Raw genomic sequence first — 25,688 nt, forward strand, 5'->3', positions numbered from 1 at the left:
TTGGCCTCCAATAGCGTACTGACCTTGGCTTTCATGCTGGCATGTTGGGTGGGAGAGGCATTTATGCGTTTATGGCTGCTGGAGTTTGCTCCTGCACGTCGAGGCACTGGGCCAACTCCATTCAATTCCTTCTCCTGAGCAAACACCCAGGCGAGCTTTTTAATCAAGTCTGGTATCAAGAGCCCCCCGCCTTTGTGCTCCACAGTAAATGCCACAAACACGCCTGGCTCTCATTGATTTAAAAAAAATGAGTCAATCAGATGCCACCAGATGAGCTACAAGCATAGTCCACACTCCTCTTGTGCGTCCTATGTTTTCAATGCATCATTTGTAGTGTGAATATGACCCAACATTACAGTGGTAACTGAACTCTCACACATTGAGCTCTAATTGGTACGACCTGCAATGCAGTAGGTAATGCGCATGATCTAATGAACTAATTAAATGATACGCCAAAATCGTGCTGATTTAATATTATGTGTGTGTGTGTGTGTAACCCTTATCCTGCTTTCTACACATTCAAAGGTGGGTCAGCACTCGCATGCGTCCATACACAAACAATCAAGATCCTTTTAAATTAATTCCTGAAAAGCCACATCACTTTCCTGAAACTTTTTTTTTTTTAAATAACAATGAGATTCAACATCCATTATGTTCTGGAAGCTCTCACCTCATTAAGGCTTGATTGCACCATGCGCTGTGTCAATAAATGAGCAAATACATTACCACCTGTTCCCAGTGAGTGGTTTCCACAGCACCAAAGCCTGTTCACATTGTGTTGTGGTTTCCAATTAGTCCTTAGAAGTTCCATGTCATTTACAACATAATTAGTGCTGATACACTGAATCACTCTGAAACTCTCTCTCTCTCTCTGTCTGTCTCTCTCTCTCTCACACACACACACACACACATGTATATGCACTTACAAATAGAAAGAGAGAAATGTATATACACACACAAAGGATGTACACAGTCACAGAATAATACCCTTGATATCTGAATTGAATTTGCCATAAATGACCCAATCCTTAAAACAATGACAACATAGACTGATAAGCTCCTCAAATCGATTACCGATTACCTCCAAGGTTTATGCAAAACGGGTAAGAAAAGTCCCACAACCGTCGTCACAATTTTTTTGTTTGTTATCAATGCTACGGATCGTCATCATGTAGTAATATTCAGCCAGATTAATGCAGTGTAATTACAGAACCACAACTGAAATAGCAAAGCAATATAGAGAAACCACTGTATCGTGTGATGAGTTAGATATACTATCAGTCTTTTATTTGGAGTCAATGAATAAAACTGAGTCAATGAGTCTGATACTTTGACACAGTGACTGGGCAGTATAAGATGGACGATGGCTGGTGTTGTAGTGAGAGTGAGAGCCCCTGGTGTTCAGTCGTGTGGTACTCGCTGGCCCATCGCCTGGACAGGAGGGCACTGCTCCTCGTGGTTGTGTAACGGCGCTTGGTCGGGATTAATGCAGCTCAAACACCCGGTCTAATCTAGCAGCTGTGAAGGGCTGGGGGGTTCCAGGAAGACACAGACGTTTTTTTCTTCTTTTCGTGTATGTCACTCTCTCTCACTCTCTCTCTTTCTTTCTCTCTCTCTGTATCTTTTTGCCCTCACACCCTTTTCTTTAAATCTTGCCATGTGGTTGTGCAGGGGAACAGGAAGGAGATCCCTGGAGTGTCCAGTTGGCAGATTGCTGTGAGATGCTGTGAGATGTGGAGCCCTGTGATGTTGATTTAATAAACTGGAGGAATGAAGACCCACATCACTGAAACCCTCAAATAGCTCTCCAGGACCCTCTCTCTGGCACCCGCCATAAAATCACTATTCACCTTTTGACACATTTTGATTGTATCAATCATAGGTTGTGTTTGACTTTAGAGTATACTACTAAAATAGTGTGTGGCAACAACAATATTCAGTCACCATCATGTTGTAGGACCCCTGAAGATAGTACAGGCCTCCCATTCATTTGGATTTGACAGCATATCGAAGGGAGAAACTCGGTCAAAAAAGACTGAGATTTTCTGTGACTTAGATGACCCCAACTGTGACACTGACTGGAATATAGTCTTAGATCCATGTGTCATCATCCTCATCGTAAACATCATCATCATCATATCAACCACAATAACAGGGTGATGTCACTGAGGCCCACTGAATTGTTTGGAATGAGCGGCATTCCCTCCAAAACAAAATGTGGATTAGGCTTTTGGATAATCCTCCAGCTCCACATTGTAAGCCCTTTGTCTGATATTAACATGCTCTGGAATTGCTTTAGGATTGGACAAGGGCCTAAAAGCATCAGCAAGATAGCTATGTTGACCAATTCAATTAGATTTGGATGTTTGCCACACCCACCCACACACACATAGAGAAAAAAAAGAACTTAAAACAATGAATGCCATGGGGATAATACAGTGCTACTTTCTTAGTGTAAGATGGCAGTGGAATACATTAGGAGGGCTGTCACTGCACAATGTGACATTGTTTGAGTTTTAGTGACGTGTGGTCCTGTTGTAATATCTTTACTTTAGTAAACCTAAAAGACTCACCAATTATCCAATGGCTGAAAAAGAAGGACACTGAGAACAATGCTGAATATAATGAAAAGAAATAAGGAACAAGTGGGAATCTACTTTAGAAAATGACTCCAAAGTACAAAAACGTTGACAGTAGAGAGGACATAGGCATTATGTGGGTCTTTTTAGACCCAACAGCCACAGGCCAGTCCATCTGCAGTCAGAACAAGAACATGATGTCATCTCTGCTGATGCTGTTTGTATCCTCCGCCTGCTGGCCAGTTCTCGTGTGGCGTCAGGGTGAGCTGGACGGAACAGTTTTCAATTAAAAAAACACGTCTCCTTCAGACGTCAGGGATTGGAGTTCCGGCACTAGCCTTGCTGTGGGCTTCGCCTGCAGCCACTGTGTGTGTGTGTGTGTGTGTGTGTGTGCCGAGAGGGGATTAAGCGCGCAGACCTGCTTAATCTTGGCCTCAGATTAAACGCATTCTCTGCGAGCATACAGGCACACCCAGGGCCAGCCAGTGCCAACAAGTAGCTGGGCGCTGGATAAAAAAAAAGAAAAAGCAAAACGTAGAAAAGAATGCTGGTTGGTTATTTGTGATTTGGCCTGTGATTACACTGCTATTTGAAGAGGTAAGCATGTATTTGTAAGGATGTATTTTTTGACAAAGTACAAATTTATAAATAGAATCTCTTTACATCTTCCCTTCTGCCACCCTTTCTGGATGGTTTATTTTTAGTTCAATATCCATGGTGCTATTTTTCCCCTATGAACATCACAAATCTGTAAATTAACTTTTTATATGGCATCACTATACTTCCTGATATGTTGTATTATTTTCATACGTCCAAACTGTGTCATTTTGACAGTAAGAAGGGACTGATCGCTGTTAGTCCACCATTTTCTGGCGAGGGCACTTATCCTGCTCCGGGGGGAGTGCGCTGATACTGGATCAGATAGCTTAGCCGCATGTTAATCTCCATCATTTTGACCTCGTAGAGCAGAACTGATCTCAGATACACTCACATCAGAGAAACTTCAGCTGCGTCCTGTGGGATTCCCCCTTTTGCTCTCAAAGCTTGCAGTATTTACAGCACCGGAGGACCATAAACAAAGTCACGTTTTCAAACAGTCTTAGCCACAGGGTCAGGGGTGTGTGTGTGTGTGTGTGTGTGTGTGTGTGTGTGTGTGTGTGTGTGTGTGTGTGTGTGTGTGTGTGTGTGTGTGTGTGTGTGTGTGTGTGTGCGCGCATATGCGTGTGGGAGGAGTGACTTTCATGTCTTTCTGCCCTTTTACAGGGCATTTTTATCTGAACATAAAAAGGCACCATCTGATATTAAGTGCACAAAAGACACGCTGACACACTGCTCAGTCATAGTCATAGACTACCTGAGAGCCTGTAATCTACGACCTCTCTCAGAGCATAAGGTCCCCGTCAGGGACCACAGGCCTCTCATTCAGTGTGGTTTATGCACCGAGTGACAGAAGCCTTTATTATGGTACAGGAGTGAGCCGTAAATTACCCTGCTACACCTTGACCTGCCCAGCACTAGGCAGAGAGGCCCTGCTTTAAAACACTGGCTGCCCTTACCACTGTCCTAAAGGTGTGGGCAGTAAGGACACTTATTCTATCAATGTGCATCAGAGAGACATGGATCTCTGCTCATGTCGCTTTTCTTTGCATCTGTGATGCAGTCTTTATTGGCCCTGAAATGGACTTCTTTTGTCTTTTTACTGAAGATGTGACCCACCCAAACACAATTCCACTTCCAGCCCACCTTCTGGAACATTCTCCAGACCAGATTTTCTGTAGAATATCCCAACACATCCATTCTAGAAGCTTGTAATGCCTGTAGTGTGTGTGTGTGTGTGTGTGTGTGTGTGTGTGTGTGTGTGTGTGTGTGTGCCTGTAACCTGAGTCCCTGCTTCCCTGCTCCATATTCTCAATGATTCACTGTTTTTTTTTTTAAAGGCTGTGATCTCAGACTTCTCTTTTCTATATCCATGTATTACATAAAGTATATGAATGTATTGTAATATTTTGATGCTTTAAAAATGTTGCTTGTGGTATATGTAAGATTCACTGAGCAGATGTAGGTCAGCTTGGCCAATATGTTTCAGTATGTTTGCATTCGCCTTCATCTCTTCAGGGGCAGGAACTTGAAGTGGAGGTTGAGCACACGCAAACACACACACACACACACACACACGCGCGCACACACACACGTGGGGACGCATGGGACTCGGACGCAGCAGGACTGGCATGGGAAGCGTGTTTGTGTATGCGGTGTGTTGTTTACCTGAGTCAAGATGCTTCTGGCTCGGCATAGGCCCATGTGTAGAGGAGGGAACCCCCTGGAGAGTGTGTGAGTGTGTGTGTGTGTGTGGGGGCACATGAGCTCATGTTCAAATTAACACACCTACACACACACCCTCCTACATGCCTTCAGAGTTCTGCTCTTCTCACTACATCTGTCTGGAATGTGTTTGTTTTCTCTATGCATGCATTCTCTCTCTCTCCCTCTCTCTTTTTCTCTGTCTCCCCCTTTCTCTCCCTCTCTCTTTCTCTCTAATATTGCAATATGTTGATGCAAAGCCATGCAATGTAGAACTTTCCAGATCTTTCCATAGGGAAGCTATTGGTAGAGCCATGTTGCTCGTCGTGGTATATTCCACACGTACGAAACCGATCTTTTTTTCCTCCGTCTTCCCTGAAACCGCATCAAGAATATTTGCGTCCAAACGGATCCATCTCAACACGACTCAACACGTTACTTCATACCCCAGGCCTATAGGTGGCACTGTTTCTTTACAGAAATTGACCAAAGTTTGTGCTTTACAAACAGACAGAATAAGCTATGACAAAATGGCTAGTGCAAGGAAACCAGAATTGTTTGTGTGGACTGATGGTGAACTGTCAACTGTAGTCAACTGTAAAACTAATAAACTTTATTTTACGGTTTGTGAAGGGTGCAGTCCCGTCCTTTATTTGGCTAAGGCAGGTAGGCCTACTAATCACCTTTACTTTCTTTGGTTGTAGGATAGTCCGTGATTCACATTAGTTTTGGGTATCACCGCAATTAGGCTACTAAACGCAAGGCTTACCCAAGTTCTAGACTATTCTGTCGCCACATTTATAATATTGCTATAAAACCTTCGTTAGTAACAATACGGTTGCCTGCATCAAATCAAATCGCGCATTTGCATTCAGTGTGCTACCATCGGCTTAACGTGAGTTCTAAGCGTCTTTGTATGCTTATATCTGATTTCACTCGACTGTGAATGCATGTATATATGTTGTAAGACATGTAAAATAAATGAATGACACTGGCACTACGCACAAATTAATGTAGCCTAAACTTACAGCGCACTTTCCTAATAACTTAAGTTCTCTCGCGTCATTGACAGTAGCTAGAATGCATTAAAAAACACCGGGAAAAAACAGTGTTCAGTCCACCAAGTCATAAGCTATCGGCGCTGCGCAGCACCAGTTGTGATATTTATCTTCCGGAGTGTAATCCTAGGTAATGTCATGTATGAAAACTAGTATTGTTAGGCAATACTATAAGTGCAAGTCCAGGGCAGCTGAGGTGTGGCGATGACATCATCGATACGCAAGCAGGATGTGCGGTGTCGCTGTCTAAACGAATTCAAACGGGCTACGGTTTCAGATTTCTCCACTCTGGGACCAGGTTTCAGAAAAGTGCGGTTTCGGGCAGTGCGTTTACAGGATTCGTTTGGACGCTCGGCCAAGACGAAGCAAAACCTCTGCGTTTAACCTAAAAAGCGTCTCCGTGTGGACAGGTGTGGATAGTTAAGACTCACTGAGGAGATGTAGGTCCACACACACACACACACACACACCCATGGATTTAAGGTAAAACATACTGTGTACCACAGTATACTGTGAAGGTATACATTTGACTTTGTTCCTTGGGATAACCCCCACACATGCACATAGACTCACTTAACGTAAATCTCATCCAGGACTGTGTTTATGTGAAATAATGGAGCGGCCAGGCATGAAGCTCACACATATATTACAATGACTTAAAGGGGTGATTCAGGATTTTGGACATAGGACCTCATTTCCAAGTAAGCAAGTGTGATATTTATCAGTGGAGACCGTTTTCAACACGTTTCATCCAGTCCTTCTAATTGCAGAGTTCGCAGGTGCTAGGCTAGCGCAAGTCAACGGTATGTGCTAGCCTGCCACTAAAAACAGTCTTACCTACTCCAAAGAACACTCGAGGCAAATTCCAGACAATCGATGTAAATGTCTGTGTTGATAGAATAGTGTAAGAAATACAACTACCCTCGCATCGCGTTGCAATAGTTATACTTTGTTCCCTGAAGTTGGTAGTAGTCATTTTGCATCTCAGTGGCGGACTGATATTACCAAGGCTACTACTAGGTATCCCCATTGGAGTGTGCGCTTTACTGTTTACTTTTTGGCGCAGTACTACTAACTGGAGCAAGTATAATTCCGCCGCTGCTAAGACACTAGTCCCTCAAAATGTAATGCGATCGTTGAAATGCAAGGATAGAATAATGTTAGAAATAAAACTATCGATACAGACATTTACATCGATAGTCTGGCGTTATAATTTATTTGCCTTGGGTGTACTTTGGAGTGGGTAAGACTGTTTTTAGTGGCAGGCTAGCACATACCGTTGACTTGCGCTAGCCTAGCACCTGCTTAACTCTGCAATTAGAAGGACTGGATGAAACGTGTTGAAAACGGTCTCCACTGATAAATATCACACTTGCTTACTTGGAAATGAGGTCCTATGTCCAAAATCCTGAACCACCCCTTTAAGAGATCTGCTAATCTGGATCACTTGTCCAATCCCCTGTGGAAATGGAGCCCTAATGAAGCCTCATTCCCTGCCCAGAGCCAGCCACTATAGCTGCCTCAGGGTCATGAGTGTGGGCCTATTTCAGATGGCCACTACTTGGCAGAGTGAGCAGAGTGACCGTTATGTCACCTATCACTATGCTGACACTATTCCCCAATATAATGCTCACAGTTGAAACTGTGTTTCTCTATTGTGTCTATTTTCTCCCCAACTGAAGTCTTATTTAGTCACATTATTTGCTTCAATAATTACTTTTGACTTCTGGATAAAGACCAAGCAAGTGGCTTAACTCTTCCATAGCCTATGTGGAACATGGACTCACCCAAATTGTCTGCTTAAAAAATGGTCCATGTGCAGTGACATTTACACTAGACGAGGCCCGTAAACCTCTTGAACCGAATTCAAATGATATGAAACAGCTTTATTCTTGTGTATATAGTTGCCCAACTTGCCTTCCTGCTCTATCTCCCTCTTACATTACGCAACTCCGTGTAGGCTATCATCTTTCCCTCTCCATTCCATTATCTCCCCTCTAGAGGGCGCTCTGTACTCTACGGTCGCCTTTGCTTCGCCTGGTTCCACCACCTTGCAGTCACGACTGAGTTGTTGTATGGGCCTCTGGGCGTCTAGGAAATTGCCTCTGTACCTCGGCACTCAGCGTGTGGAATGAACTGTGCTCACATGCCAATGCCATTGTGTCAGAGAAAGCGGATTTTGTGGCTTTATGTGCCTTACAAGAGTAAGCAGCGAGCGAGGGCTTCCTCCTCTGAAGAAAGCCTGACCTGGATCGCTGCCAGAGGGCCTGTGATTTGCAGCTCCGCCGAGTCGAGTCGTAACAAAAGCAGGCAATTAACACCATCTCAGTCGCTCTTTAATTAATTTTATGCTTTCTTTATTCTGTTTGCCTGAAATAGATCTAAATATGCTGCTAACTGCACACCCGCTCATTACCACAATGAGCATTTTGCAACTTCTATTCCGACGAGATTTAGCCCCCTGAAAGGGTCATTATGTGGATTACACTTGGTTTATGTACCCGCCTGGCTCCTCCAGTATGTCACATGCGTTTGTTTAGTGTGTGTGTGTGTGTGTGAGAGAGAGAGAGAGAGAGGGGGGGGGGCGGGAGAGAAAGAGAGAATGTTTGTATGTGTAGGCTACATGTGTTTTATAGACAGAGATGTGTGTGTGAACCGGGAGAGAGTGAGCGAGAGTGTGCCTTCAGTTCTAAATTCTTCACTGTTTTATTTCCATGGCAGCCACAGACAAACCCCCTTTAGTGACATACATCCACTTCATTCAAATTGATCCAGATCTGTTCAGATGGCCTAAACTCTATTTAATTCACTCCAATCCAGACAAAAATCTATTCAATTTCATTTGTCGGCTATTTTAGGGAGAAACTAATTTGGGATTATTCAAGGTCCTTTAAAACACACCAGCCCTTTCAAGTCCTCTCTGTCCATTGACACAATTGTAGCAGCACAGGCCTCAAAGCAAAGCCATTTATTGACGTGTGGCTGATTCGCATGCTTGAATGTTACTGGGTCTTAAACCGTCGGCTCCATCCATGCATAAATATCATTAACATGAAATGTTAACCCAAAAAGAGCACGACAGAGGCAACCCTCAGGACACCCAGCAGCCCCTTTTCACTGAATATCTGCAGTTTACAGAAAATAGAGTATTTACAGTATACTGGACCTCCATTATCCATAAGACTATATGTGTGTAAGACAAGATATTTAGGCTACAGGTCTTTGCTGCATATACGGCACATGCTTGAATAGACATTTTTTTCATGACTGTTGCTGACTGACAGTCTTACTAACATGTGCACACTTGCCTGGATGTGAATGAAATGCTACAAAATGCCAACAGCAATGTGTTTTATATCCACTTCATAATGCGGTGTATAGGCTCACAAATGCCACATGCAGCTGGATCACCATCTCTGGATCTCCGTCATGCTTGTGAAGCCACTGGCAATGCCTGATGCAAGTTCACTATAACGCTCATCAACCACAAAATAATGGTTCTAAAGAGACATGCTGGACAGCTTTGTGGCGCTGTGTTTCACTGCCATTACCGTCTTTTGTTTGGGTTCTGTCTTCCGTTCCCAGCAATACCTGCTATGCCATCATCTGAGGTTTTTCATACTCTTTTGATGCTTTCTCTCAAGGCCATCCCATTCTTCTGTTTGGGTTCCATCTTCAGTTCCCATGGCGCAATAATATAATACTATACTGTGCCTTCACACAGAGGTAAGAACCGACAGGCTGTCATTTGCATTATTTTCCACCCATGAGACTTTCATATATCACATCAAGACTATGGAGCTCAGCTGTCAGTCTCTGCTGCAGCCTGCTCTAATTCACCTCATGGCTATATGGACCTTTGCCCACAGGAGCAGATATATAGAGCTGATTAAATGAAGATATGAAGAGTTTGGTTCCAAAACGCTATATCTCCCTTTTTTAAAAATGTTCAAAGCTTATGTTATTTAATTGTGTATTTCAGGTAATATCAATCTAATTGAAGTCATGTTGTTTTGATTGACCAGAGATAAATCAAATAACAATACCCAATTACACGTCTACTGAAATTACATGGAAAACAAAATGTAAAAAAAAAAAGATTTATGAAAATTCATTAAAATGGAGGATATACTGTAGCGTTTTGGAACCAAACTCTTCATATGTAATGTAATATAAACGTAACATTGACATGTTGTTCAATCAAAGAATCATGGGTTGTGATTTCATGTTATATTATGACTCCATTATAACATTCAAAGGTCGAAAACTAGCAGAGTGTATTCCAAGAGCAGAGAGCCATCCAGTGTGAGAGGTTCTAGATAGAGTGTGTACCCTGCTCCTGTCCAGTACTTCCTGGCTTCTAGATGCTTCTATAAATGGGCCTTTTGCTCTTGGTTTGCTGTGCCATTTATGAATGGGGCGCAGTTGCTGCTCTGGCGCATGGGATCTATCAGGGCTGGAAAATGGAGTAGCCTAGAGTACACTCTACACACACACACACACACACACACACACACACCACCCCACCGACACACACACACACACACACCGCCCCAAACGTACAAGCTGTGCATTAGCTCAAAGGAGTGTGCCATCTTGGAACTAAATTGCGGTGGGAGCCTCCTCCACCTAGAGCCTGAAAAACCTTTCAAAACAGGCCACATTTATTATTTAAACCCTTACGGCCAAAGAGATTGCACAGAGCCAAGAACTTTGCCATATTTTGTCATACCTCAAAGGGATAGTGACAGTGATAACCTATGGTTTTGGGCCATCCACTATATCAAAAAGGGTTTTTACAGGCCGCATATGGGTTGAAGATTGTTGGGATATACATTTTTTATAGGCCGATACTCTCCATAATCCAGTTAACATGCAACCTGGAGGTAAATCTCTGCACACATAAAATTGATAGAACATAGAGCATGCCTCCATCCATCCCAAGCGTTTTGTTCAGTATCATAGACTGGTGGTACCCCATTCTCTCAGTAAAGATATTCATGGAAATATTTCCAGAGGCAAAGATATATACAGTCTATGTTCAGTATACATCCCATAACCAAGGGATGTGCATTTAGGTGAATGCTGCTCCCATTATGTAACAAAGCCAAACAAAAAATAAGCACCTCAGTAACATCTCCAAATCGGGTACTACAAGACCCACAACTATTATCTCAACAACTCCACTAATAGCTATTTCACCACAAACCTATTTGTTTGATGGATTTTCAGGACACCAGCAAAACAAAAAGACACATTGATGTTTTGTACAGCCTGCACCTCAGGAAGCCTTACGGCCCAAATTAACCAGGCAGCTTTCCCTGGGAGACCTCCTAACAAGTTTAAACCAATTAACTGGAGATGGGCCACTTTGGCTTCTCAGTGCGTCCTCCGATGCAGCAGCTCTGCTGGAGCAGCCTCTGATTTGAATGTGTCAATCTGATAACCTAGCAAAGCCTTCTGCAGTAATTGTTAATAACATTTTTTTTCTCTTTTCTCTGTGTGTGTGTGTGTGTGTGTGTGTTATTCATTTTTATCTCCACTGTTGAGATCACCGCTTGTCTCGGTTCTATGTCCCCTGGGGTGAAGTGTGTGTGTGTGTTGTGTATGTGTGTGTGTGTATGTGCGTGTGTGTGTGTTTGTTATGTCTGATGATGACTGCAATAATAGAATTATTCATTTTTAAAGCACATTTGCAAAGTAGCTTTGTGATAAGCAAAGGGTTGTGTTTTCTATGCTTTCCTGAAATATACAAATTGTGGCCATAGAAGAAAGTTAGTTTGCGCTGAGGAACTGTCTTATTTCATAAAGAAGTGTGTGGTAGAATTTGGAAATGCTATGATTAATTTCTTTTTCAGGTTGATGAAATGCTTGTCACCTAACCCAGCTGACAGGATAATGATCGTTTAGAGGTCTAACACTGTGATTCTTGGCAATGTTTTGTTTGAAACTTGGAACAGTCTCTCTGACAAACACCCTTTTACTAATTGCTCTTGTTTGCTCTCAGTCTAGATAGAAATAATAGAAGCTACAGCATGTAGCTTCTAGTGGTGAGGTTGCTGAATCACAAACAACTGAACAACACCCAATTTCCAAAGGAGAAATAGGCCTACTTTATGATCGTCATCAAATTGTATACAAATGGGAAAGGTGCTCCCCAGAGCTAGGGTTTTGATCTGTTCTTTCTTTCTTGGTTACTGTAGCCAGATGGTGCAACATCGCAGGCAACATTATCAAGACTCATTCTAAACATAAAAAGCTATTTGTATTTACAGGACAATAAACACTACTGAAAACATCATTTTGAATACTATATTCAATTTCTGCGAATAGATGGTCTTAAATTCTAGGCTATTCTAGGTTTAATGAATATATAAAACAAATGCAAAAGAAAGAGAGAAAGGAAAGATAGCAAAAGAAGGAAGAAATCAACTTCATCAGTCTCAGATGGATGATCCATCAGATGTAAAATAGACATTAGGTCCATCAGACTGCCAGTGGTGATTTTGAATGATAGATACACCAGAGGAAGGCGTGGACCCCATTGATCCCTTCACTGAGCAGACAGCACTGTTACTACAATTAAGGCCAATCTGTTTTTTTTATTCATTACTCATCACATAATGAATTCATTATTCAGCATTGCAGATTAATACAGGCTGTTTAAAGGACACCAGGAGGCATAGTGCATCCTCTGATATTGCACTTGTATGTGTGCTAGTTTGTATTTTAATGATTAGTTATTGTTCCTCTGTGTTATTTTCTTCCAGACCATTCACATCTTAATGAGCAAATGGAGTTTGGTCTAGACACGTATGATTGAATAAAGTTCAGGGCGAGTTCATATCTAACACATTTTAGAGACAGGAACAGATGGATGAGAATGTATTTAGTTTATTACTCATAATCTGCCATTGCAGACTTCAACAGCCATCGTTATGGGGAACACCAGAATAGTGTGTGCAACAGTTGCTTAGGAACAGTTGAAATTAGATTTACATATCAGCTAATGTCTAATAATGCAATTTGGTGGTGAATTTGATGAACTACCATGTATCTGAGCTATATGTTTTGATCTTGGGTCTAAAATCAGATAGAGACTTCACAATAAGATAAGACTGTCTAGGTGCTGACAATATCTGGAACTGTTTGAATGACTTGGTTATTGCCAGTCATAAGTCATGTTTCTTAATTCTTTATACACTCCTCATTGTTGCCCCATTGAAGTATTTAGTGTTTACGCTTGAAGCTTGCCAGAGAGATAAATGCAACGCATATTGTTTTGATATATTTTACTGTGGAACAATCTGTCCTGTGATTTTGTTTGCCCCACTAACGAATGTTTCGTGTTGTGTGAGCAGTCACAGCAAGGCAACGCAAACGTCCTAATTTGACGTGCCTGGCTCCAAGCGAAGCAATGAATGCTTTATAGCGTTCTCTGTGTAAAAGATGTCCCAGAGGGCAACTCCTCTCACAGTGTTCTCCGGTCCCTTCATGACGAGCCAGGCACTGTAGAAGGCTCCAGAGAGGAGTCGCCTCACTCTCCCCACTCACGGAGGCTTCCGGAACTCAGCTGGAGAGAGAACAAGGGACAAAAATATTTGGGAAAAAAAGCATGACGCCACAGACGAATGTATCATGATGGTAATATTCATATTTTATGAGGCATGAATATATTCAGAGTGAACTCTGGTAAAAGACTGGTTAACTCATTGTTCAAGGGTGTGAAGTAAGCACTGCCCAGGTTGTCATAGCTATATAAGTAACCCATAATGTTGGAGTAAGTTAAGGTAGAACTATACTGTATTCTGTTGTCCTCTTGCCTGCTCCAAACTAAGGGAAGATTATACGTATTGGTGTATCCTTTATAATAGTCCTGTTTCACACATAGGATTCTCTCTTCCCTGTTTCTTTTGTAACCAAGCTGCCATCTTGTCTGAAAGAGACTCTGCTGTGTGTATCATCATCTCTTTGGCTTCCCTGGCTGCCCCTCCCCTGTCTTCTCTGGGTTGTGTTGCCTGACATATAATTGATTGAACGCCAGCGGAATTCATAGGGAGATAGTAAACATTTGGAACAATTTCCTCAATGTCACCCTTCCTTTTCAATTTAATTTCCAGCCACCTTCTGATTCATCCTGTTTTGTCTGTGACTACAAATCGCCCCAAGTCCACAGTTTTATTGCTTTCTCTGTGCCGTAGACCACCACCATGGTTTATGATGTCGTATTTTACCAGGAGGTCAGTTATTTCCTCTTTTCACCAGCATGACAGGTGAGCTCTGTCATATGGTCTAATATTGAATATGCTGCTCATTTTAGTGACCCTATGAATGGCTGTGTCAAGTGCCATGGACAATCAAGGGAGGAGGGCCAAAAACATCCATCATTACTTTTGACTCACTAGACAGAGCTACAAAGAGTTATCGTCTGTAGGCATTGACCTCGAATGCACGGAGCATCTTTTTGTCAGACACTTTAAATCACTCCATAGACATACATTGCGAGGTCCCAGGCTTAGAGCTTGAGTGATACCATTAGAACAATAAAACAATAAGGGTAAGATGGCTTTCTCAACCTCAAGACATATTTATCAAAGGCTAATCTCAATTTCAACCTCAAGCCTGATCTATTAATGCTTTGTTTGGTCACACTATGCCACACTTAAATTCAAAAGACAAATTCCAAAGCACGATTGATTGGCTTTGATGATGACTCAGTGACTACTTTTCAAATTTGGCTGTTTTTACTTCAAAGTATTTTTTTGTCTGATTGCTTATACTGCATCCACTTAGCATGATATTACAATCCACAGCTTAATAGTTGTTGTGAAGTCAATGCCAAAATTAGGATTATTTTTATTTAATCGACATGAGTTTGATTAACATTTTAGATTATTTCAGTGCATGAATTTTGCATCAGTTGCTTCCCTAAAAATCGCATGTTGATGAATTATTACATTTCCCAACAAGTCAATTGGGGACAGAGTGCATCCCTTAAAAGGCACCATCAGATCAAGCGTTTTGCCCATTTCCTCCAGTCCTGTCAACAGCCTGACCGCAAACATGTAGGAATAGCCCTTTAACAACCAATGAGTTTGGAAATATTTGGAGTATTCTGGAGACCATCAACTGATGATATGGCTCCATAAGCTTCTTTTGCAGAGCCAAACCTTATTCAAAGACGTCTCTTCGGTATTTCCGTTTATGACTGCAGCAGATTGTATATTATTATCAAAGTTACATTTCTCCCATTTCAATTGTCTGTAACTTGACAACTGTACAACTTGACAGCATAACCCCACAATGTCAAGTCTGAGAAATGGCGCTAACCTTGCCATTAGAAAGAAACCCTGATATATGAAGGCCCATCATGGGTCCACTCACATAGCACACCTGCTTCAGTGGGGACTCTGACTCAGAGCTCGTTTGAGTCCGATCCTGGATCAATGAAGCGGAGGTCCCAGTGGAGCTCTCACGCTGGCAACCCGCCACGGCCAATCACAACATTTTGGGCCCGAGAAAAAAACAACTGTGCCGCGGTCCCTGCTGCCGACTCCCACTGGAGCCGTACCAACAAATTGCTCCTATCGTGGCACCGGTGCCCCCTGGATTTGTGGTGATAAGATGCTGGGCATCTCAGGCTCCTTCCCCAGCTCATCCTGCAGATCACCAGGCAATTGACCCCGGTGTGACGGAACCGACTGGCCCGCTTGCACATGTGATGAGTTTTCCTCCACCAGTGCCGCTCAGGGCTTTAAGAGAACTTCTATGTCGAGAACTGAACTTCACACTGAACCCTGCAATTTGTGCTGTAATGCAACACTATAGGCTCAATTATATATATATATATATATATATATATATATATATAGCAGGCTATAGACTAATGTCCTGGTAAGTATACATTTCCATTTGTTGTTGTGATTGTTTTGATGTCTTGAGCAGGAATAAAACTAATGTATGTGTTCCAGTGTTGCATCTATGTATAATGCATTTCCGTGGGCTGTTTGAATCCATCTGGTTTCCTTTCTTCAATATGTTTGTTTGTCTTTCAGGTGTACTTGTGGACAGCTGTAAAACATTCAGGTATGAAACACCTGACATAACATTTCACACCTCAACATTCTGAAGAGGGTTTATAGACTACAGCACATTTGTTCTCATATCCTCCTTTGAAACGTTCCTGTTGCTTTTTGTTTCGTCTCTCTTTTTTAATTTCATTTCATCTTACCTCAACAACCGTTAACAGCTCCAAGCGCCTCTCCTCTCTGAAACAGGTGACGGTTGTTGTGCCTGCGCCGTCGTTTGAGCTCCCGATTCACCAGCATCATAGGCTCATATGTGGGCCAGCGCCAGGTAAACAAACCTCTCCGGTGAGTAATTGAATACATATTTTAGCGTTTGTCCCCCTTCCACTGAAGCTGACGCTGTTTACAGAGTTGTTTTTCATTGGCACCAAATCTCCTGTGATTTCCGAGCTCGATCTGCGTTAGTCTGCATCTCCCAGAGTAAGAAAGAAGGAAGCATGAATACACGTCTGATTGGTTATAAATAGTCTCAGCGGGGGTCTTTGCCTCTTAAAATATATCTGGAATAAGAGTGGGGTGGAAAAACAGTGTTGCAGAGAATGTCAGAGTTAACTCTGTTGTGTGTTTTTTTTTCAGGGCATATTTCCCTAAGAAGGCATTATTTCGACAGTAGAGGAGCAGCTTAGGTTTGAGGGCTTTCACAACATGACAGCACCAATGTCCATCCAGACACAGGCCGCAAGGGTTGTCAAGGCTGGGGAATTGTCCAAGTTTGGGTCCTGCATCACAGCCCCTGGAGACAGTAACCTAACAGATATTGGATAACGGATGGCCTTTCCATAATTTGATACATGTTCAACATTTGATGCTAAGCCAGACTATCTCTTCTTTCTGCAGGATATACATTGCAAAAAATACTGTATAGCTACAGCTGTTTGAACAGGCACATTATACACCTTAACAGCTTAATGAAATATGTCAGTGAGCTTTGTAATTAACTCATAATGACAAAGGTGATAATTACTTTTAGACATTTGACATGTTTGTACGCCATGCCTCCTCTACTAATTACAATCGAGCGTCCTTTTAACCTTGCCTCGGATTCTTTTTGCCCACATCAGGAGAGATGGAGCAGACATCAGGATTCCAATTCCTCTGGGAAACTTCCGGAAGGTGAGCTCAGCAGCTGGGCAACGTGCTGGGATCACCTTTAATATGGAGTCCGGAGCTTCAGAGGCAAAGACAGCAGATGGTTGGCTAATTGATCATTTTTCATTCTTTCTATGTCCGGTATTGACATATGGGATTGGGTCATTGGGAGATAATGTGATAGGAGAGTGCGCTCAGCAGAGCTCAGGGAGATTGAATCAGAGTGGACATTGCTTGTGTCGAGACGTCTCAACAGCCAAGCGTCAGCCGCTGCTCGTGCGGTCATCAGTCAACACAAGGCTCACCCCAACATGACCCTTTGCTGTCGGGTTGCCGTCAGAATGCTTGTAAACAGGTCTGACCACCACGGTCCAGTTGTGCTTTTGTGTTTGGGTGGACATTTTGGATTCATCCCTGCCGGCAGTTAAATGGCATTTTGAAGTTCGTATTACATCCACTGATTTTGTTTGTCTCGAAGCAGCAAGGCAGAAGATCCAGTAAGTGACAGTCGTGCAGAATTGGCTTCATGGAACACCCTCTTCAGTCCAAATGGATTGGCCTTCACTCAGACAAGAGCTGCTGCTAAGAATGTACACATCGTCTGTGTGGAATTTGTATGTATTGATTGGAATGAGTCTAACATTTGTTTGCCAAGTAACTCAAATGTTAGGCCATGTTACTCTTTCTAAACATTGAAGTGTGTGTGTGTGTGTGTTTCTCTCTCTCTCTCTCTCTCTCAGTAGCCACACATGAATACATCCTAATTTGTTTCAACCAGACTCATATGTCAAACATCCAAGCCTCTTTTCTCTGACCCTAACCCAAAACACAAGGAATATAAGGAACTATTCAGGATACAGCAGAAACCGGTGTTGTACTTTCAGTCTGAAATAAGCCCATTACAAATGCATATTGTCAATAACGAACACATTATAACACATTACTATAGTCACATAATAAAGCACTTGTTTACTGGAACAAGACTACAGTTTATTTACATGTGAATAGAAATTCAACAGCTCTTGCACATCAATCTCTAAAAACATACACCTCATACAGTTATATCCTCTTGTCTTCTGTAACAAAACAAGATAAGCATTGTCTACTTATAAAACACTGGATTTATTATAAACACACTAAAATCTGACACTTATAAAGTGTAACATCATTTACTGATACTGTAAAAAGGTGAAAAAAATACCTCTGTTATAAACCTACAGTAAGTATATCTGTCATGATTGTTGTCATGTAGCATTATTGTAAATAGACTACTGTAGGAAACTGTCTTATCGTATTTCTTATTTTCTCTCTCAGTTTAAGAATAAAATATTTAAACTCTTTTTACTACAACTTTAAACATAGCAATATATTATTTTTCTGACCAGGACATCAGAAAGAAAAAGACACAAAAAACATGTTGACTAGTCACAAAGTCACTTAGAACCATGTTTCCTTGAATTGGTCGACTTATTCAGTGAGAAAAAGAGTGAAGTGCCAAGTAAATGCTATGAAAACTGGATGTCTGTAGAAAGCAGTGTTCTTACACTAGATTGCACTGGGTGATCTGGATCATACTGTTGTGGAAATGATGAAGATCTCCAACTAATACAAGATTTCTAAGGACCTTTTACTTTTGCATATTACAATGAACACAACCCATCATTACCATTGAAAGTTACATAATTGCTCATTAGTGCAGGTAATCAAAGAACAAACAATTATCTTTCTGGACGTAGTAACTACACCGTGGGAGACAGAGAAGGATATGATTGCTAAAAGAGCGGTCTATGATCAGAGTGGCAGACACGCTCAGTGTGTACCTTTAAGCATTGACATGTCACTCTCAGTTCACATCGGACTCTGGCGTCCTTCTGAGACCGTTACCAACCTGTTACACTAATATTCAGAGTCCAGTTCCATCTCCTGATACGTAAGTCAGCTCCTTGAAGAAGGCACTATGCATTTTGCAGAGATAAATGTGTGTTGAGTGAAGCAGATGTTTGAGAGACAAGTGGGTGAGAACCTTGCCCCCGACTAGGTGTTGACAGAGACGACAGATGTGGGAGGTGGAGGGGTGGGCTTCTTACTAAGAGATAATTTTCTCAACAGTCACAGGAATGGTGTAGGGGTAAGGTCTACACCAATAGGTAATCCGGGTACCCAGGATCTCATATCAAGGTCTGGTTTGAGAAATCTAGTTACAAATAAATAAATAAATAACACTTTGAATAAATAAAGAGTACGCTCAGGTTTCATGGGTCCTCAGTGGGATCACAGTTTCTTCCTTTTTGAAGTCCAAATCAATACGGGTGTGTGTGTGTGTGGGGGTTGTTGAAATCATTATCTAGTCTCTAAAGATAGAGGTAACCCACCCAGTAGACAATATTGAACAGTATAAATGAGGTGGGGAAGAAGACGCGGGAGTAGGAGTCAAGCTCGTTGATGTCGATGTGGATGCGTCCCTTGCGCCAGTCCCCGTCCTTGCACTCCTCATAGCAGCAGAAGAAGCTCTTGCAGTCCTTACCGTCCAGGCACTCGTAAAGGCAGGTGTCATCATACTCCTGCCAGTACATGGAGTTGTTAAGGGTGATGACCGTCGGCGAACAACTCAGGGATGGGTTGAGGCTGAGCGAAGAGTAGGCCTGGGAACAGTAAATGTGAAGTTTATTTAGTCTTATCTGTTATGGAGAAGCCATTATGTTATGGGGGAAGTTGTCTTTGCTTTATGAGCAGAAAATTCAGTAGGCTTGTTGACTGGAAATGTAATAATGAGCCTTATCTGTTATAGAGAAGCCATTATGTTATGGAGAAGTTGTCTTTGCCTTAAGAGCAGAAAATATAAAAGACGAAGGGGGGAAAAAAAATGTTATTACATCTTCTATATCCGTGTCATTATATTGTCATTACCAGATAATTTCACAGCTATTTAAGAATGCACTTCTCTGTTTTATCAGCATTCATCCTCTCTGAACCATTTGTGAGTTCTTGTATTTGTCTTTACAGGCCCCTCTCTCTATAAATATGTATAATGCTGGTCAGAGTTGCTTCTCATTTGCGAAGAAAGATCCTATATGGATTGAACCTTTACAGTGAAAACGTTCTTTCTATGACTGCAGCCTCTGGGGATTACACCTGTGACCTCTGAACCCTTTCAACACCAGGAGCCTCCTGGAGGTGCGAGCGGACGAGATCAAGCGCCGAGACGGGAGGCGAGGAACGCTGTCATGCATTAAATCTTTGCGGCATGCAAAATCCCATCCGTAGCCCAGCGGGGAGCTGTCTACCACACATCCCGCGAACGATACCATCTGCCATGTGTTCTCTCATCCACTCAAAGTGATCCGAGAAGAAATGTGTGCATGAATGTGTGTGTGTGTGTGTGTGTGTCTGGGGGGGTGTATAAAATTTCACTTTCTGCTTTTCCACAGCTGAGTAAAGTGAGGAGGGTTCCTTTTTGCCGTTAGAGCCATCACTCTTCCAAACCAAGTGAGCCACCCAGCCATCTTACCCCAATGTATCTTTCCACACATGCCCCGAAAAAAAAACCCTGGTGGTGTCACATGTCCCCAAATTTACGATGAGGCTAATCTGAGATGAGCTAAACATCTCCTACTATCTGGTGCTCTTCTCTCTTTTTGAAAAAAAGAGAGTGTACATGCATGTGTGTGTGTGTGTGTGTACAGTATGTGGAGGGGAAAATATTTAGCATATCCTTTTTTTAAATGAATGCATCCTTGAAGATTTCAGACTCAGTGTGTGTGATGACTGCATGTGTGAAGACTAACATCTAGGCTTCTTTTGGAGCTCAGTGCTTCCTCGCTCACCGGCCTCTCAGACTTGGTTCCTAACTTTGGCTTCTGGGCGCGGTAGCAGTAGTAGTTGAGGAAGGCGTACTCCATCAGCGAGGCGAACACAAACAGGAAGCAGACGGTCACAAAGAGGTCCATGGCCGTGACGTAGGAGACACGGGGAAGGGACGTCCTCGCCACTGTGCTCAATGTCGTCATGGTCAGTACAGTAGTGATTCCTGTCAAAATGTAATAGAAAAAATGTTAGCGCTACCGCAGATTTCGGCAACACTTTATGTTAGCGAACACATGTTAGCCATTAATACATAACTAATATGTGTATGTATTATTGCCCAATAAGGTCTGTATTAAGCACCTAATTAATGTGTAGGCTACCAACGCTGAATACAGACCTTATTGAGCACTAATACATGCATGCACATATTAGTTATGTATTAATGGATAACGTGTTCGTGTTAACCCAGATGTCATTATATTGGTGATTGTACTGTTTGTCAGTTTCAACATATGGGTGTATGTGTCAGACACATATCATATATCAGACACATTCTGTTTTTATTTACATTTTACACAACATCCCAACTTTTATGGAAATGGGGGTGTAACAGTTATGGTATTCCTTTGCAGAAATTATTGTCATGACCCTTCCCAATGCATCACACAGACATCTTCTCATAATATGCTGTTGTCTGAGTTGCAACCTGATGATTTGTAGAACACACACACACACACATACTGGGTAAGGGTTTGAAAGCAAACACTGGGATCTAACTGTGAATGTTACAAGTGTGTTATTATGCAGATGCTGCTGAAGAACATTTAATCGGCATGGCTTTTTGGGATGTCTTAGACTCTCTCAAACACTCTCTTAGAAAACCCCACACATTCAATCGGTGGGGTTATGTCACTGTCAGATTGCATGTTTACAACAAGATCCGGCTTTGATTGACAATGTAGTTTACTTGAAACGTCTTTCTTCCTTCATTTTCACAACATTTTTTTCCTTCATGGCTTCTTACTGGGTGACTGGAAGGCTATGATTTAAACAAGTCTACCCATCACCACAGTCCCATCTTACAGCAATTTTTGTCAATCATGAAATATGCGACAGCACACACACTTGGAAACAATTTGAGGCTCCAAAAGCTTTCAAAAAAGTCTTGAGATTCAGTTTACAGATCACTAACCATGTAGTAGAAGTCGAAACATATCTAGGGAGGTAATAACATTAGTCATTATTCCAGAGCTCTGTATTGTGACAAATCTCATGTAAGCTGTTTGGCTCTTTGAAGATTTCTCATCAAAGAGTTGTGTTCTGTGAACCCTTCTCATGTTTGTGTACTGTATTGATCTATTCCTTCCAAAATAGATTAATTGTAACTTTTTGCTCCAATTGCCCAACCATTTAAGAAAATGAGATTTGTGCACTTAAAAGTGAGTTTTTTGATACCTCACTAAGATATGCTACATGCAGGGAAACACTTTGATCTCATCCTGTGCACTATAGTTGGATATTGAGTGACCCACTTTGACTCATAATCATATACTGCTACTAGGTCAGGGTGTGCCAAGTATAAACTCTCACAGTTATTCTTCACCATTGGTCACTTCCTAAGTCTCAAAACAAAAGACTGATTTGGCTTAACTGATCTTCCCTGATCTCTTCCTTCCTTCCTTCCTTCCTTTCTTCCCTCCTTCCTTCATCCCCCTTTCCTTCCTCTTTCACTTGTGTTTATTTCTCCAAGGCTGATTTGAACTTTCTCTTATATCTCAATAGCTGAACAACATACACTAGTACATACATGAATGTCCTTAAATGTTCTCTTGTATCATTGCTGTATAGCTGAAGTTTAAACTATGTAGTCACAAACTCACAGTTTTGCCTAAAATAGGTGCACTGCAATATGAGAACACAACAGTTATGTGGTCAATAGTGTCAATGTGAAAAATAAAGTAATAACTTATATATCACAGCTCCTGGTAAGTAACTAGTGGGCCTTGAAATCTACCAGTGGCTATGTGAATATTTTTCTCAAATCCCTTGCTGCTTTCTTTTTTTCCCTCAACCTCTGACAGTGGTTTCTGTCACAAAGATACATCATTTTGTGGAATGAAGAGGAAGGGAGAAAAAGACTACTGGTGGCAGGAAGGAGGGCTTGGATGAACGATTATTAAACAAAAGTTGCCAGGGCAGCAGATATAGCCGGTCAGTGATCAACGGGGTGTCAGTACGGGTGAGGCGGAGGTGGGCCGGCCCTGCGACATTTCTTAACTCTCGCTTGAACAGCAGCCCCCAAACCCCCAACACATGATTTAGGGGTGGGGTAGGTTGGGGTAGGATGGGGTAGGATGGGAGGGGGGCTGCTTGTGAATAGAGAAATGTGCAAATCCTGACGTCCGCCCACATGAGCACAATTTATTGAACATCTCATAGATGCCTCTCAGGAGACGGTCGAAACGAGAAGATGTTTTCCAGTGGGTTGCCATGGAGACTAGCGGGACAAGTCTATTTCGAGCCAGGGCGTTTCACACTCAATTCCCCCCTCTCTCTATCCCTCTCTCCCTCTCTCTCTCTCTCTTTTTTCCCCTCAGACTGCTGGACCGAAGTCATTACTCTCACCTGTTTGCCTGCTTTGGTCTGATACTTTTGACAGGACTCACTCAGACGGAGTTTCTGACGTAAACAGTAAACTCTGGACGGCAAGGCCAAAGCGGACACGTCGGCTAGCCTGCACAGCACGAGCTGAACATAACGTCCAGTGACTTCGATGGGATATGAAAGATGGACTGTAATGGATGGACAGTAATGTCAAACACCATGACATTGCACAGGAGACCATCTGGGTACCCCCCACACACACACACACACAGTTGTCTCCTGAGGTATTTCAGGTGTAGGTGGTACAGGTGTGTTTATACAGAGTTTTGGTCAGTTTTCACAAAAGTGTCTTTTGAACTCTATCACATAAATGTATCCTTTGTGACAGTTATAGTCAGCAAAATGGACCAGTTTATGACCTTTCCCTTTTAGTCCATTATTTGCAGGCTACACTTGAGCAAAATAGCAAAATGGCTCTCATCTTAAACAAATTCTGTGATATCATTTGATAGAAAGAGCACCAAGACGTTTTCCTGTGAAAAACAGAGCACTGTGATTTCCTTCACTATCTAGAATGCCTCTTATCTCGAGGTTTGCACTCGTTTGGTGACCACAGAGGTCTGCACAGCAAAGCTCTTTATTTGAGACCATAACACTTTTCTCAGAGAATAATGGTTTATCTTTGCCCCACTTCAGAAAGCGGGAGTTTGTTGACTGTTTTCAGGGGTGTCAAGTGTGTTAAAGGCAAGCTCTATTTGCATACATAAATACTGTTAAATATATCTCTCTAAAATAATAATAATAAAAAAAACAAAATAGAAAAATAGACCCACACTAACTATATAAATATGACAGAGGGGGGGGGGGGGTGTATGTGTTGTTGGTGTCGAGTAGCACCTTGGTATGACACATCTTCATTGATGTGGCACTTTGCTGTAGAGCAGTGTTACACTTGCTCAAATTCTGTATTTATTTATTAGCATTTATCTCAAGTCAATGCCACTCCTGTTAAGGGAAAAGACAATTGGATGAATTGTGTATGCAGAGATTTGACATTTACTTACCCCTGCTGTCGATGATTGTGCTGGTTTACATGGACAAAAATGAATTTGCATGCAATGTAGTGGAGAAGTAGCATGGAAATAAATAATACAAAAAAAGAATAATTTAATGAAAATTTCTGGCATTCTTAAAATCATTGAATAAATGCACACATACATCATGACATCAAATCATAATGCCTTGAGCATAAACAAGACAATTATGAGTGTGAGTGTTGGAGTCCTCAATAAACAGACCCCAAACCACTTCCATCCTATCTTGGTGAAATCATCATTAATACTCTAACATGGAACAAATCAAGGACAGCAGTTGTTCTGCTTTTAAAACCCGTGGAACAGTCATCATAGAAGATCGCCTTAATCCATTTTCTCAAACTGATATCTTTGATATTTTCAACTGTCATAATGAGTTGAACTAAATCCCACTCCTGCTGCAAGCCCACCTAATTGAACACTGGAGAAAACAGTCTTTGAACATGCAACGCGTGTGTGCATTTTTTTTTTTCGTCGTCAGACTCGGGAGGAGATGGTAAAATTAGCTGTTCCTTACCCAGGGCTGTTCTTGCGGGAGCGGCGTCCTTATTGATCCAGAAGGACACCCAGGAGAGGACGACCGTTAGGATGCAGGGAATGTAGGTCTGGATGGTAAAGTAGCCCATGCGTCGACTCAGCTCAAAGTAGACTGTCATCACCACATAATCGCCTGGACACAGTGCAGAGACAGAAATGGGGAACGCTGAATCCTTAAATGACTCAAAAACAGGCACAAGGCCTGATTTATTAAGACAACACACTTGGGATAATTTAAGGTATTTTAAAAGGCAATATGTTATGTGGTTTTGACATGCCAGCTGGTGGAATTACAAAATAAGGCTACCTAATATAATCCTATATTTCCTTGAAGGACACTGGTTTATATTTCACTGTTGGTACTAGCATTGTGTACATATTTTCCCAAGATGAATGATAAGTAACTCCACCAAAAAACATGCCATTAATAATAGATAATAAAGAATTAATATGTAGTTTATTGAACCAACTATTGTATCGCTGTAAATATAAAAAAAATGATACATTAAAGATCTTTTAGTGTGCACCTGAAAT

The 25,688-nt window shown here is 41.9% G+C and overlaps 1 protein-coding gene across 4 annotated transcripts in view; it reads right to left on the reverse strand.

The window, feature by feature from the left end:
- Positions 1 to 18,135: 18,135 nt before the first annotated feature.
- The window catches only part of LOC125288407 (gamma-aminobutyric acid receptor subunit gamma-3-like), a 47,870-nt gene continuing 40,317 nt past the window's right edge, over positions 18,136 to 25,688 (reverse strand). For 2 of the 4 annotated variants that reach the window (XM_048234750.1, XM_048234751.1), the window contains 3 exons: positions 25,135 to 25,287; positions 20,940 to 21,142; positions 18,136 to 19,757 (listed from right to left, as the gene is read on the reverse strand). In XM_048234750.1, coding sequence (XP_048090707.1) covers positions 19,467 to 19,757; positions 20,940 to 21,142; positions 25,135 to 25,287 — 647 coding nt within the window. In that variant the 3' untranslated portion in view covers positions 18,136 to 19,466. Of the gene's footprint in view, positions 19,758 to 20,900; positions 21,143 to 25,134; positions 25,288 to 25,688 lie in introns of all 4 variants that reach the window. The other 2 variants (XM_048234749.1, XM_048234752.1) reach the window with 1 other exon arrangement.

This window comes from Alosa alosa, chromosome 23 (assembly GCF_017589495.1).
Source record: "Alosa alosa isolate M-15738 ecotype Scorff River chromosome 23, AALO_Geno_1.1, whole genome shotgun sequence".
In the NCBI taxonomy this organism is placed as follows: Eukaryota; Metazoa; Chordata; class Actinopteri; order Clupeiformes; family Clupeidae; genus Alosa; species Alosa alosa.